The sequence below is a fragment of the Ranitomeya imitator genome, chromosome 6, assembly GCF_032444005.1.
Source record: "Ranitomeya imitator isolate aRanImi1 chromosome 6, aRanImi1.pri, whole genome shotgun sequence".
NCBI lineage: Eukaryota > Metazoa > Chordata > Amphibia > Anura > Dendrobatidae > Ranitomeya > Ranitomeya imitator.
In genome coordinates this window covers 341,656,025-341,671,402 of record NC_091287.1, presented here as the reverse complement: position 1 = coordinate 341,671,402, position 15,378 = coordinate 341,656,025, and the positions used below count along the sequence as shown (strand labels likewise).

The window sequence follows — 15,378 nt, the reverse complement described above, 5'->3', positions numbered from 1 at the left end:
TTGATATGGGTTCTATGAACTTTTACAAGACACTGTCTGAAGATTCTTGGCTCTCAGTGAAGGTGACTAAACTAATCCGGCCTTCTGTAATGTAATTTATTGCCATGAGTTAAAAAGAGAAACATTACATTCTGTTTGTACAACTTTCTCATATTTGGTTAATCTCTCTGCACAAAATTCACATATTTTCCCATAATCACAATTTATCACCTATCCACTCTCTAGGTGGTAATCGGTATAAGTCTCTGCTCTCTTGGGGTCCAACTCTTTAACCCCCACCATTCATTAAATTGATTTTCCCAAGAACAAAAATCATTTTAATCAACAGATCTTGGAATCATAATAATTTCCACAATTGAATGTGTAAAAAAATGTTCCTGTGCTGAGATAATCTTATAAATGTGCCATTGATGTGTACTGTGTAATGGCTGTGTCTGACTGTACAGGAACATGGTCTGATCATACCACAGCTCCTGGGCAGGGAGGACACAATAGAGAATATATAGACATTACAGCATGGGATGGCAGCTGATTCTTTCGGGGAGCTAAAACATTTTTCTGCCTGTTTTTAAACAATGTTTTGCTTCCAAGAATCAGCTGGGATCCCCTGCTGTAATGTCTGTATACTCTCTTTTGCTTCCTCCCCGGCCCAGGAGCTGACCATGCGATCAGACCATGTTCTTGTACGGTCAGACGCAGCCATTACACAGTACACAGCAGGGACACATTTACAAGATTATCTCAGCACAGGAACATTTAAGTTAAGGTACTGTCACACTAGACGATATCGCTAGCGATCCGTGACGTTGCAGCGTCCTCGCTAGCGATATCGTCCAGTGTGACAGGCAGCAGCGATCAGGCCCCTGCTGGGAGATCGCTGGTCGGGGAAGAAAGTCCAGAACTTTATTTCGTCGCTGGACTCCCCGCAGACATCGCTGGATCGGCGTGTGTGACACCGATTCAGCGATGTCTTCACTGGTAACCAGGGTAAACATCGGGTAACTAAGCGCAGGGCCGCGCTTAGTAACCCGCTGTTTACCCTGGTTACCAGCGTAAAAAAACAAACAGTACATACTTACATTCAGCTGTCTGTCCCTTGCCGTCTGGTTCCTGCACTGACTGCTGGCCGTAAAGTGAAAGCAGAGCACAGCCACAGCGGTGAGTCACCGCTGTGTGACTCACCGCTGTGCTGTGCTTTCACTTTCACTTTACGGCCAGCAGTCAGTGCAGGAACCAGACGGCAAGGGACAGACAGCTGAATGTAAGTATGTACTGTTTGTTTTTTTACGCTGGTAACCAGGGTAAACAGCGGGTTACTAAGCGCGGCCCTGCGCTTAGTTACCCGATGTTTACCCTGGTTACCGGGGACCTCGGGATCGTTGGTCGCTGGAGAGCTGTCTGTGTGACAGCTCTCCAGCGACCAAACAGCGACGCTGCAGCGATCCGGATCGTTGTCGGTATCGCTGCAGCGTCGCTAAGTGTGACGGTACCTTTAAACACATCCAATTGTGGAACTCATTATTATTCCAAGATCTATTGATTAAAATAAACTTTTTACTTGTGGGAAAACCCCTTGTGGTAGAGTGGCTCACTCGGCTGGACACAGAGGTATAACTGGAACACTGTCTCCTTAAGAAAAGGTTTGGTTTATTGTAGCAGCATAAACCAAGCTGGGAAAGTAAACACAGCCCTCTAGGCAAAACAAAGAAACAAAAAAAACAAAACACAGTCCTTTTCCTAGCGGGATCAGCCCGCACCCAGGCAGCAATGTTCACGGTTCAGATTGCGCACACACCTTCCTGGAGTGTTCTTTCTCCAAGCACATGCTGAACACTGGAAGCTCTGGCAGTCAGCCATTTAAGCGCAAACTATGTGATCCCTCCATCATGTGATTGATCACGTGATCTCGACATCACACAGGTCCTGTCAAGACACTGCAGGTGGAGATACGGTGGACCCCGTCCCATCTGCTCTATGGAGTTCCTCTAAAACCAGCCCATAACATGACTCTCATTTAAACCTCTCAACACGTAGTGTGCTGGAGGAAACTACTCTGGTTTCACATCACTGACGTCAACATGCACAGTCACACGTATCTCCCCTCCATCACTTCACCAGTGACTCTGATACACCCTTTAATACTTGGGTCCTATAAAGGGTCACTGTGAAGTGGACCTCAGCTCTCCTGACATGTCTGCTTTATTAAATGAAGAGGAAAAACAAACTTGGTAAACTCTTTGTCCTCATGTGCACCATAGTGCGGTCCAGACGCATGTTATATGTTTATCATTATTGAATACATTTTGATATTTTATTACAAAGGAGCTGGAACATCAACTTTGTTTTTTCTCTTCACACATCTACGTCTCATCAGGTTGGAGTTCTGTGCACATTCCAACTATCTGTGAGCTGGCTTTTTGTTTCTCTTTTTCACGTGATCAGGGGTTATTAGCGCTTCGGCATAACAGCCAGGTGTCTCCTTGAGACCTCTATGGTTGTTGATGCCTGATTGCTGTGAGCGCCACCTTGTGGTCGGCGCTCAGAACAATGCTGTAATTCTACTACATAGAGGCGATCTGACCAACGCCTCTATGTAGCAGAGCCAATCAAGTTGTGCCAGCTTCTAGCCTCCCATGGAGGCTATTGAAGCATGGCAAAAGTATGAAAAAATATAAACGTTCAAATCACCCCCCTTTCGCCACATTCAAAATAAAACAATAAAAAAAAATCCAAGCCTACACATATTTGGTATCGCAGCGTTCAGAATCGCCTGATCTATAAAAAAAAGGACTACTGATCGCTAAACGGCGTTGTCCTTCTTATCCTTGATAGGGACAGGAACACAGAAGAGGTTAAATAGCCCCTCCCGCCACCACCCTTCAGTGTTTTTCCTGTCCCTATCAGGGACAGACACAGGAGAGGAGCGCTGCAAAGATTAAAGGTACCTGGTGCCGAAAGGTATCAGGGTCCAGTTAAGCAGGAGGCTCCCGGGAGCAGCCATATCCTTCCTTAGGGGGTTCTGGGCTGCTGGAGTCCCAGTGGACAGTGAACTCCACAGCATCGCTGATACCGACGGAGGTCCTTAAGTGTTTCGGTTGAGCTGTATGCTCCCAGTAGCTGCCACATCCCTCCACAGGGAGCTCTGGGCTGCTGCTGCAGTGTCCCAGGCTGCCGACGCCTCAGGTTGGGACTTCCGGGTCAGGAGGCATGCCGGCGACGAGTTCCAAGGGCGTGGCCGGAGAGGGAGAATAACCAGCCAGTGTCTCCTGGACTTCCGGCATGCCGCGTCATCAGGAGGCGCGCTGGTGACGACATCCAGGGGCGTGACCGGGGTCCCGGGTCTGGCCGGGGATCACGACTTTCGGTGCTCCAGATTGGTCAGGGCGCGCCAGGTCAGGACCTGGGGGCGTGTCTTGGGGATTCCCAGGACATCATGGCGCCGGGTGCAGGTGACTCCAGGCTGGTCGGCGTGCGTTCCAGGCGGCGCATGAGCAGTAAGGCTGAGTACTTGCAACACCAAGATCGATAGCAGTTGATCTTGGAAGGAGGACGAATCAGATGTCTTGAAGCTGGGTAAGGCTGACTACTTAGGCTACTTTCACACATCAGCTGTGAATGCCTTAATGACAGGCAACTGACAGCACACCTGACTTAGTAAGATGGAGGGTGCTAACCATCCTGACGTCCTGTCCTTAGAGCTGTCCACGGACCATGTTAGTAAACGTAGCAGGGGTCGCTTAGCTGGGCTTTAGTTCCAATAGCTCCAGGGCCTTCTTTCTACATTATCTTTTAGGACAAGGACATCCCTAAATGGTCCACTGCAACTACCAAAAAGAAGGCTAGCAATTGTCTGTTATTTACTGCCAGACTCCCAGAGGGTCATGACAAAAAGCTATGTGAAGCATGTGTCGCTAAACTGCTTTTGGACGAACAGACCTCCTTACTGACCAATATAAGGACCATGATCAGGGATGAGGTTCAGGCTACTGTCCCAGAATTAGCGCCACCCCAATCCCCTTATGCTAAGAGGCCCAGATGGGATATGCATCCAAGTTCAGAGGAAGGAGAGATATCGGGGTATTCTGATCTGGACTCTGGTGAGGGCGAGAGTACTTCAGTACTGCTTCTGGAGGAACGGAAAAGATCTATTTTCATCCGAGAACACTGACATGCTCCTGCAGGCTGTTAGGAGTACCATGAAGGTAGGTAGAGGACTCCACGGAACCATTGTCAATTCAAGATGAAATATTCGGCGTCCTGAGAGCTCATAGGAATAGAGTGTTTCCAGTTAACAACCACATAACGGCAATGATACTGGAAGAATGGGAAGACGTGGGAAAGAAGCAAGTAGTTCCTTAGGGATTTCAGGTACCGCCTTCCCTTCAATCCAGAAGAAACTAAGGTATGGGAGTCCGTACCAAATATCGATATTCCTGTCACTAGAGTTTCTAAAAAAAACAGCCATCTTTTTCCAGGACTCATCTCGTCTAAAAGATCCGTTGGACAAGAGATTGGAGGACATCCTTAAGAAAGCCTGGGAGTCATCGGCAGCCATCATGAAGACAAACATAGCGGCCCCCTCAGTAGCCAGGTCTATGAGAGTTTGGGTAGATGAGCTAGAAAGCCACATTAAAGACAGGGCTCCCAGGGAGGAAATTCTGAAATCATTACCATTACTGAGAATGGCAACTGACTTTATGGCAGATGCATCAGCAGAGTCAGTCTGTTTTGTAGCCAGAAATAATGCGCTATCAAATGCAGCAAGGAGGGCCCTGTGGCTAAAATCTTGGACGTGGGATACCCAGTCAAAGAATTGCTCAATTCCTTTCTCAGGCCTACACGTATTCGGGCCAGTTTTAGAAGAGTTGTTTGAGAAAGCATTGCATAAAAAGAAGAGATTTCCCAAAGAAAAACCAAGGAAGATGCTGTCCTTTCGGAGGACTCACTCCCACCCTAGACAGGACTATACAAGAAAGGGGAAGTCCAGCAGATGGAGCTACCCTAAAGGTGGCAGGGGTAGTGGCTCCTTTTGAGACCAGGCATCAAGACCAGGCAGACAATGACACCAAAGGTATCGGGGGAAGGCTGCAGTACTTCCTGAAGGGTTGGCAGGAGATCACACAGAATCCATGGATCCTGCAGACAGTTGCTCAGGGGTACAGGATAGAATTCACTCAGCTACCTCCCAAAAGATACTGCCTAACACATACCAAGTCTCCAGCGGTCCATCAAAGGCTTCTAAAGAATATACAAGAGCTTATGGAACTGCAGGTCATAGTTGAGGTGCCCTGTCCCCAACATTTCCATGGACATTATTCCAGTCTGTTTTCTATTAAAAAAAACAGGAGGGGAATACTGTACGATAATAAACTTAAAACCATTAAATCAGTGGGTAGCTTACAGGCATTTCAAAATGAAGTCTCTCAGATCATACCATTAATAAGGAAGGACTCAGTAATGAGCACGCTTGATCTAAAAAATGCTTATTACCATGTACCCATCCATGCCTCACATCAGAAGTACCTCAGATTTGCGATAAAAGACCAGGGGAAAATACATCATTTCCAGTTCCGGTGCCTGTCATTCGGTCTCGCCTCTGCTCCACGTATATTCACAAAGCTCATGGCAGAAGTTATGGCCTTCTTGAGAGAAAAGAACATTCTCATCGTTCCGTACCTTGAAAACCTTCTGTTGGTGGCAGACTCACCACAACAGATGGAGGAGTCTCTAACAGGAACCACATCACTCCTGCAGAATCTGGGGTGGGTAATAAATTTGAAAAAATCAAGTCTCAGACCAGAAAGGAAGAAAGCGTTTCTTGGGGTCCGTCTAGACTCCAAACAGGAGTACTCATTTCTTCCAGTGCAAAAACAACAGAATCACGCGAGAGGTTCAGGCGCTAATAAAACAAAAGTACATATCCATCAGGAAAGCCATGAGGCTTTTTGGTCAAAGTGCTTCATGTATTCCCAGCGTCCAATGGAGTCAGTTCTATTTAAGGATCCTACAACAGGAGGTCCTTTCAGTATGGGATGGCAAGAAGGCTTTGTTGGACAACAGGATGTTACTATCCGTAGATTTAAAACAGTCTCTGGCATGGTGGACCAGCATATCAAACCTCAGGGAAGGAAGGCCGTAGAAGATGTTCCCATGCATAAATGTCACTATGGACGCAAGCCTCAGCTGCTGGTGTGCTCACATAGAAGGACGTTACCTTCAGGGAACATGGCCCACATCTGTACGCAACAGTTCCTCAAACCACAGGGAACTCAGAGCAGTTTGGGAAACACTGAGAAGATGTCAAGGAGAGTTAGACCAATGCCACATCAGGGTCTTCTCGGACAACTCGACCACGGTATCCTTCCTTCTACATCAGGGAGGTTTGCGGCACCGTCACTTACAGGACTTAGCAGAGACAATATTTTCCTGGGCAGAGCTCACGGTAAAATCCATCACAGCAGTACATCTGAAAGGCTCAAAAATCAGATAGCAGACTTTCTCAGCAGGGAAAGGGTTCAATTCTTGGAATGGCACTCTACACGAAGACGTCTTTGTTCGGATAACCCGGCACTGGGGTACACCACAAATAGACTTATTTGCCTCAAGGAGGAATACAAAGACAAAAGAATTTTTCTTGTTAAATCCAAGATACAATCCAACAGGGGTAGACACCATGGCACAGAGCTGGGATATGGAGCTCCCTTTCCACCACTTGCTCTGATACCCAGAGTTCTGTGGAAGATACAGGAGAGTTACACGTTGGTAATCTTGATAGTCCCATACTGGCCCAAGATGGGACCTACTGGTGCAGGGGCCGCTGGTTCATCAGAATCTAGAGATGCTACAGCTGTCAGCGTGGATCCTAAAAAGGAGATCCTGGGGTCAAAAGGTCTGTCAGAACCAGTCATCTCAACCATGCAAAAAAGCAGGAAGCCGGTGAAGAAATTCTGCTCACAAAGCACAAGTCCTGTATCCATCACTCAGGGTCCAAATATTCCTCAGATCCTAAATTTCCTTCAAGCATGCTTCGATAGGGGTCTGAGGCCTAGTACATTAAAGGTACAGATTTCAGCCCTGGGCTGGGACCTCAGCTTAGTTCTAAACAAACTACGGAAAGACCCATACGAACATCTAGGCCAAGCAAACCTAAGGTCCATAACATTCGAAGCAGTCTTGCTAGTTGCAATAAATTTGACAAGGTGGACAGGCGAGATCCAGGCCCTTTCCATAAGAGACCCATATTTAGAAATCCAGGAGGACTGTATTATCTTAAAATTGGATCCTGTATTTCTTCCCAAGGTAGTTACTGACTTTCACAGAAACCAAGAGATCGTGTTACCCACTTTCTGTCAGAACTACAACAACGAGAAGGAACGTTCTCTTCACTCCTTGGACGTAAAAAGGACAGTGCTGCAATATCTAAAACTCACAGTGTGCAGGAGAATGGAGTCAAATCTCTTTGTCCAGATGGCCGGGAGGAACAGAGGGAAGAAAGCTAGCTAGCCAGATGGATAAAGTCTACCATTTGCGCAGCATATCTCTCGGCGGGAAAGACTCCACTAGAAAACCTTAGGGCTCACTCGCTGAGAGCAATCTCAGCTTCGTGGGCAGAAAGTTCTGGTGCATCCATGGACCAAATATGCCGGGCAGTGACTTGGTCTAACTTAAATACCTTTTGCAGGCATTACAAGCTAGACATTCTGTCAAATCAACAGACAGTCTTTGGGAGGAAAGTCCTCCAAGCTGTAATCCTGCCCTAATAGGAGTTATGGTATTTTGTATTTCTCCTGGTGGTGCTGTCAGGAGGAACTTCCTGGAAAATAGGAATTAGTCCTACCCGTAATGGTGTTTCCAGGAGTCCATCATGACAGCACCCCTTATTTACCCTCCCTTGAATTTCCTGTCTGATGTGTGATATGAACATATGTAGAGAGGAAGTTCAATAAAATAGGCCTGGCTATTCACTGCTTGCGTCGAGAAACACGTGATGGTGTCTCCGCAGCTTCTTTACATGCATCTGCATATTTCCCATAAGGGATGGGGGCAGTGTTCTGGAATCACTGCGTTGAGAAACACGTGATGGTGTCTCCGCGGTGTTGGATGTTTTGGTCTCCCCGAGGCCAATCATCTGTGCCTTTATAGCCTTTTTACTAGGCACTGCTCCTAATAGCCAGATTCCTACTCCACACTGATGAGGGGCAAAAACCCCGAAACAGCTGTCTGTGGATGGATACCATGCTTGGCATAGGTGGCTTTCCTTCATAGGATGCTGCCCTTATCGTGGTTGTTCCTTCCCGGGGAAAGGCCTGGCTATTCACTGCTTGCGTCGAGAAACACGTGATGGTGTCTCCGCAGCTTCTTTACATGCATCTGCATATTTCCCATAAGGGATGGGGGCAGTGTTCTGGAATCACTGCGTTGAGAAACACGTGATGGTGTCTCCGCGGTGTTGGATGTTTTGGTCTCCCCGAGGCCAATCATCTGTGCCTTTATAGCCTTTTTACTAGGCACTGCTCCTAATAGCCAGATTCCTACTCCACACTGATGAGGGGCAAAAACCCCGAAACAGCTGTCTGTGGATGAATACCATGCTTGGCATAGGTGGCTTTCCTTCATAGGATGCTGCCCTTCCCGTGGTTGTTCCTTCCCGGGGAAAAGCCTGGCTATTCACTGCTTGCGTCGAGAAACACGTGATGGTGTCTCCGCAGCTTCTTTACATGCATCTGCATATTTCCCATAAGGGATGGGGGCAGTGTTCTGGAATCACTGCGTTGAGAAACACGTGATGGTGTCTCCGCGGTGTTGGATGTTTTGGTCTCCCCGAGGCCAATCATCTGTGCCTTTATAACAATAAAATAGTGTTGCATCCATCCTGGTGTGGTACTTTGAAAAATCACTGAAGGTTGGTGGTGGGGAGGGTCTATTTAACCTTCTCTGTGTTCCTGTCCCTATCAAGGATAAGAAGGACAACCTCCTGGTGGTGCAGTCATGATAGACTCCTGGAAACACCATTACCGGTAGGACTAATTCCTACTTTTTGGTCGCCGTGACATCGCATTAAAATGCAATAACGGGCGATCAAAAGAACATATCTGCACTAATATGGTATAATTAAAAACGTCAGCTCGGCATGCAAAAAATAAGCTTGCATCCAACCCCAGATGATGAAAAATGGAGACGCTACATGTATTGGAAAATTGCTCAATTTATTTATGTAATTTGTTTAGCAAAGTTTGGAACTTTTTTTCACCACTTAGATAAAAAAGAACCTAGACATGTTTGGTGTCTATGAAGTCGTAATGACCTGGAGAATCATAATGGTAGGTCAGTTCTAGCATTTAATGAACTTAGCAAAAAAGCCAAGCAAAAAACAAGTGTGGGATTGCACTTTTTTTGCAATTTCACCACACTTGGAATTTATTTCCCGTTTTCTAGTACACGACATTGTAAAACCAATGATGTTCAAAAGTACAACTCGTCCTGCAAAAAATAAGCCCTCACATGGCCATATTGACGGAAAAATAAAAAAGTTATGGCTCTGGGAAGGAGGGGAATGAAAAACGAAAACACAAAACCGAAAAAAGCTCCAGGGGGTTAAGGGGTTAATACACGGTATACACACACACATCGGGTGTTGACTCCAACTCCCATGAGTGTTGCCTGGTCTCGCTGATCGCAGGGAGACTAGGCGGCAATGATGAGTTCAATTCAGCATCTGGCGCCTGGGACCACACTGATGACACACGGATGCATTTTGTCTGTGGTGCGAGAGAAAAGGACATGTTTGCGAGTTTTTCACATGGACTTACGGTCCATGTGAAAAACCTGGCATGTGCGCACAGACATTAAATACAGTGGGTGTTCGTGTGTCCATATTTGTGATACTTATAAAACAGACTGAGTACGGACATAAAAAAAACGGACATGTGAAGGGGCCTTATGCTGTTCCTCTGTTGTTCCACCTGAAAATTCAGGAATTCATTGACACCTAGGCAGTAACTTTTTTTTGTGAATTGAATGTGCACCTACACAGAAAAGACAGATCCATTTAACATAGCAAACATAAAATCATGTTTATTTGCAAAATGCATTAATATCAAAACATGAGAAAGTACTAATTGGAAGGATATTTGTGTTTGTCATTTATTGAGCCATGTCTTCATGAGCCTTACATCTGTCCTGTATTCATCTATACTGATGTCCTGCAGGCAAGAGGAGGAAAGATCCGTGGGAGCCTCCTACTGTGCACGACTGGATGACTTACTGCGGCAGTCTGATTATGTAATGCTTGTTGTCAACCTATGTCCAGAAACGGAAAAGCTCATTGGAAAACATGAATTTCATGTGATGAAACCCTCAGCTACACTAATAAATATAAGCAGAGGTGTGTATCCAATTAAAGATACCATAGTTATACATATTATTATTATTATTATTATTATTATTATTATCATGCTTGTGGACATTGTAGCTTTTATGAGCCTTGGTAAAGGCTGTAGTAGTATTTCATTGAGGAGAAATCAGTCACAGTCCAAATGTTCTAGAAAACAAGATTGTTACTGAACAAATTTCATCGACTTTTCTTTTGCCTATTTTTCTATGGTTGCTAATAAATTATTATGGTGCAGAATATCGTAATGTAATGTCTTTGCTTCTAGGACTTGTGGTTGATCAAGAAGCTTTGGTGGAAGCTTTACAGACAGGTCAGATAAAAGCTGCTGCGTTAGATGTCACTTATCCTGAACCACTGCCGAGGTAAAGGCTTTGTCATATTATGCTTGTTACATCAGGGGCTGACATATCATTGGTGCCGACGCACAGTGGCCGAGAGGTAAAAGGGCCCACCTCAACCTCCAAGGCAGGTGGAATTGTGCATTATGGATGAGCTCTTGGACTGCAAAGGGCCCATATATTGCTCTTGCACAGGGCCCCTTTTCTGCCTGTGTCCGCCATGATTAGCGTCACAGTTTTTCTAGTGCACCCACATTCAAAGACTGCAGCTCGGGCAATGAATTCAGCTATAGTACCAGGCACAGTCACAATTGTATGGATATTGCGGTGTCCAAATAAATAATGAAGTTGCTGTGACACGTCAGTAAGGAATGCAGCGTCTTTGTTGCTGATCATTGGGAGTCTCTGCATTTTGTCTATAATACTTTGGGACAATTAGGTTTTGCATTGGGGAACACAAGACCATAGGTATACACCCTGCTGCCAGGAGGCTTTACACTTGTGGGCTTTTCCCTCTTCCCAGACTCTTGCCACTTCACATTTAGCCTAGTGTTCATTTGAGAGAGACACAATATGTTTCAGTTCTGCTGCATTTCTTTCTTTTTTACTAATTTAAATTTTTTTCATAGCCGGCATGGATGTCCTCCACCTTTCTTTTCATTTTCCAATGCCAATATTCCACTGGTCATTCTTTCCCCACAACTGGTGTGAAGTTCTGGTGACGCAACACCCGTGCAAGACCACCAAAAGGATGACCTTAGGGGCGTCCAAAGATATCAGGCAGGTGATTGAAATCCCCTCCCAGCCTACCCTCATGCTCCTCTTCTCCAAGGGGTCCATGTTCACATCATCTTTAAAGGGGTTGTCACTCCTTTTTAATTCCCCTAGTCCATTTTTTCCCTTTTCCATTTATTTCGTAGGAAAACCTCTCCTCATATATCTGCCAGTTGCCTATTCCCATCTGGGGCCATTTTCCATCTCTTCTGACGCTTTGGCGCAGCTTTCAGAGCTTCTGCTTTTAGGGAGCCCCATGGAACACTTTAACCTCCTTGTATATCCCCAATTCTTTCCTCCTTTGTCTATGGGGCAGTTTTTTACTGCTTCTTGTGCTTTTTGACACTTTTAATGGCCTTCTCTGCTGTTGGGTAGCATTTTTGACCCCCCTCTCATTATTAGTTACTTGCTCCCTGTACTTTTACTCACCCAGGCCTCTGCTCCAGGACTTTACATCAGTGGCAAGCCCAACTAATTTAGGCCACAACCCAGTTCAACTTATGTAATGCCCCCTAATAGGCCTGATCCCTCACCTGACCCTTGCTTCTTCCCCTGGGAGGTTGGAGGATAGGTTTTCTTCTTCTAGTCAGTGGTTTTCTTGTTATTTTCATTTGCAGGAGGTTTTTTTTTTTCAGGTGTTTCTCTTGACCAATAGCACCTGGCCTCATTGCTGTAAATGGATGCATCTTCTCTTGGCTACATCTTCTCTTTTCTACATATTTTCCTGTCATGGCTATCTTGCACTCCACAAGCCTCCAGAACTCACCAGTACAAAGATCCAGATGCTGCCCTGTAACCAACCTCTTGAGGGACCTAGTTACATGGCTCCTTACACATTCTTGAACTGGAACTGGATGGACAAATGTCTTTTTTCGGCCTTACTAACTATGTTATGTACCATTTGGATAATTTTAGCTCTCTTCTAAGCAGCCTTTATTCTCACCTTATAAAGTGCCTCAACCCCTTTTGATAAGCATCTTGAGGAGCCTTCCTCTCTTCCTTGAAGATGCTCTCAGAAGCAATGTAGGGTCTCTTCCCACATGCCTTCTTTAACATCTCTAGAACATTAGAATGTCTCTAGCACCAATGTGGATGAGATTACTTCTCCCCCTGCCAAATTTCAACCCTCAATGGACACTGTAACGGGGTCTAACAAGCTGGGATACCTCTTTCAGTACCACCCCGTGTTTCAGGAGGTCCACGCTGCTTTTGCTGGATTCTGAATGAAGGATGCTGGCTGGAATTCCTTGGTTACGTGAGAGCATATAAAAGCTGACTGCTACCCCACGTATTTCCAGTCTAAAAGAACACACTTTATTTTCAGCACACAGAATATATAACACAGATACACAGGACAGGCCAATAGGAAAACAGCTGGCCAGACATACATTACAATAGCCGCAGGGGGCCGGAGCCTGCCGCTATTTACTGTGGTGGGAGGTCAGAAAGAGAATATCTTGTCCAGGGGCGCAGCCTGTGGACTGATGCATTTTACATGGAAACTATTATACATACATATACTGCATAACATTCTTGGTGCTGGGGGGTTCTGTAACACGGCTCCCCTTTTCAGCGACGCGATCGGCATACACAGTCTGATCCTTAACGGATCGGTTTGGGGATGACCGAAGTTTATGGGGTTGGTACGAGTTCCGTTTGTCGACTTAGTCCATCGGCGTTACCATTTTGTTTGCCGGGTCTGTAGTGGATGGTGAAGTCCAGAGGATGTAGGGCTAAACGCCACCGCAGTAATCTGGCGTTGTCTCCGGAGACCCGATTAAGCCAGACTAGGGGATTATGGTCCGTTAGGAGGGAAAACTGTCGTCCATACAAATATGGTTGCAACTTTTTGAGTGCCCATACTATTGCCAGGCACTCCTTCTCGATGGCCGCATAGCTCACTTCACGGGGCAGTAGTTTCCGACTCAGGTAAGCTACCGGGTGTTCTTGGCCGTCCGGCCCGACTTGGCTCAGTACTGCCCCCAATCCAAACATAGAAGCGTCTGTGTGGACCAGGAAACGTTTATTTGGATTGGGTGCGGCCAATACAAGGGTATTGGTGAGGGCGTCCTTTAGCTGGCAGAAGGCTTCCTCACACTCTGGGGTCCAGGTTACCTGGCGGGGTTGGTTCTTACGGACCAGATCAGTGAGGGGCTTGGCTACGCTGCTGTAATTGGGAACGAATTTCCTGTAATACCCCGCTGTCCCTAGAAACGCCATGACCTGGGTTTTAGTGCGTGGGGTGAGCCATTTGGCTATGGCCTCAATCTTGGCTGGTTCTGGTCTCTGTTTACCACTTCCCACCCAATGCCCTAAATACTGAACCTCTGCTTTGCCCACGTGACACTTGTTTGGGTTCAGGGTGATTCCGGCCTTGTGGATCCTGTCCAATACTGTCTCTAGGTGATTTAGATGCTCTTCCCATGTCGCGCTGTAGATGGCTATGTCATCCAGGTAGGCACACGCATAGTCCTGGAGACCATCCAGAAGCCGGTCAGCCAGCCTTTGGAAGGTCGCCGGGGCAGTCTTCATCCCGAATGGCATAGCTCGAAACTGGAATAAGCCAAACGGGGTGACAAATGCCGACTTGGGAATAGCATCAGGACTAAGGGGAATCTGCCAGTAGCCTTTGCATAGATCGATGGTGGTCAAATACTTTGCCCCTGCCAGCCGGTCTAACAAGTCATCCACACGCGGCATGGGATACGCATCCGTCACTGTTTTCTCATTGAGCTTACAATAGTCTACACAAAACCGTGTAGTCCCATCCTTCTTGGGCACTAACACTACGGGGATGCCCAGGGACTATCTGACTCTTCAATGACCCCTAAACGCAACACCTCTTGTATCTCTTGTTGCATCCCTTCTTGTACAGACTCAGGGACGTGGAAGGGGGGTTGTCGAAGGGGGGTCTGATCCTGGGTCTCAACCTTGTGAAGTGCCAGGTGAGTGTACCCGGGTTTCCCCGAAAACATCCTCTGTCGCTGCCTCAACAACTCCTCCGCCTGCTGTCTCTCTGTTGTGACCTGGTGGTCAGGACAATAATGGACCTGGTGGTTAAGAGCACACGGAATGACCTGATAGTTACTGATAATATAGGACGAGCTCTGAGACGTGGGAACTCTGCTGACCGCAATCCCTAAACCTATCACACACACTAGAAATAGCCGTGGAGCGCTCCTGACGCTCCCTAGGCGCCTCGTCACAGCCTAAGGAACTAGCTAGCCCTAAAGATAGAAAAATAAAGCCTACCTTGCCTCAGAGAAATTCCCCAAAGGAAAAGGCAGCCCCCCACATATAATGACTGTGAGTAAAGATGAAAATTACAAACACAGAGATGAAATAGATTTAGCAAAGTGAGGCCCGACTTACTGAACAGACAGAGGATAGGAAAGGTAGCTTTGCGGTCAGCACAAAAAACTACAAAAAGACCACGCAGAGGGCGCAAAAAGACCCTCCGCACCGACTCACGGTGCGAAGGCGCTCCCTCTGCGTCCCAGCGCTTCCAGCAAGCAAGACAACAATCAAAATAGCAAGCTGGACAGAAAAATAGCAAACCAGAGAAAAACAAGCAGGATCTTAGCTTCTGCTGGGAAGACAGGTCACAAGAACGATCCAGGAGTGAACTAGACCAATACTGGAACATTGACAGGTGGCATGGAGCAATGGTCTAGGTGGAGTTAAATAGAGCAGCCAGCTAACGAATTAACCTCGTCACCTGTGGAAGGAACCTCAGAAGCCGCAGCCCCACTCACCACCACCAGAGGAAGCCCATGGACAGAACCAGCCGAAGTACCATTCATGACCACAGGAGGGAGCTTGACAACAGAATTCACAACATCTCTCCTTGGGACCTAAGTCTTCACCCCAGTG

The 15,378-nt window shown here is 46.7% G+C and overlaps 1 protein-coding gene across 3 annotated transcripts in view; it reads left to right on the top strand.

Annotated features, from left to right (window-relative positions):
• LOC138642636 (glyoxylate/hydroxypyruvate reductase B-like) overlaps positions 1-15,378 on the top strand; it is a 54,063-nt gene that overhangs the window by 24,192 nt on the left and 14,493 nt on the right. For all 3 annotated transcript variants that reach the window (XM_069730914.1, XM_069730916.1, XM_069730915.1), the window contains exons 4-5: positions 10,209-10,384; positions 10,659-10,755. In XM_069730914.1, coding sequence (XP_069587015.1) covers positions 10,209-10,384; positions 10,659-10,755 — 273 coding nt within the window. The remainder of the gene's footprint in view (positions 1-10,208; positions 10,385-10,658; positions 10,756-15,378) is intronic.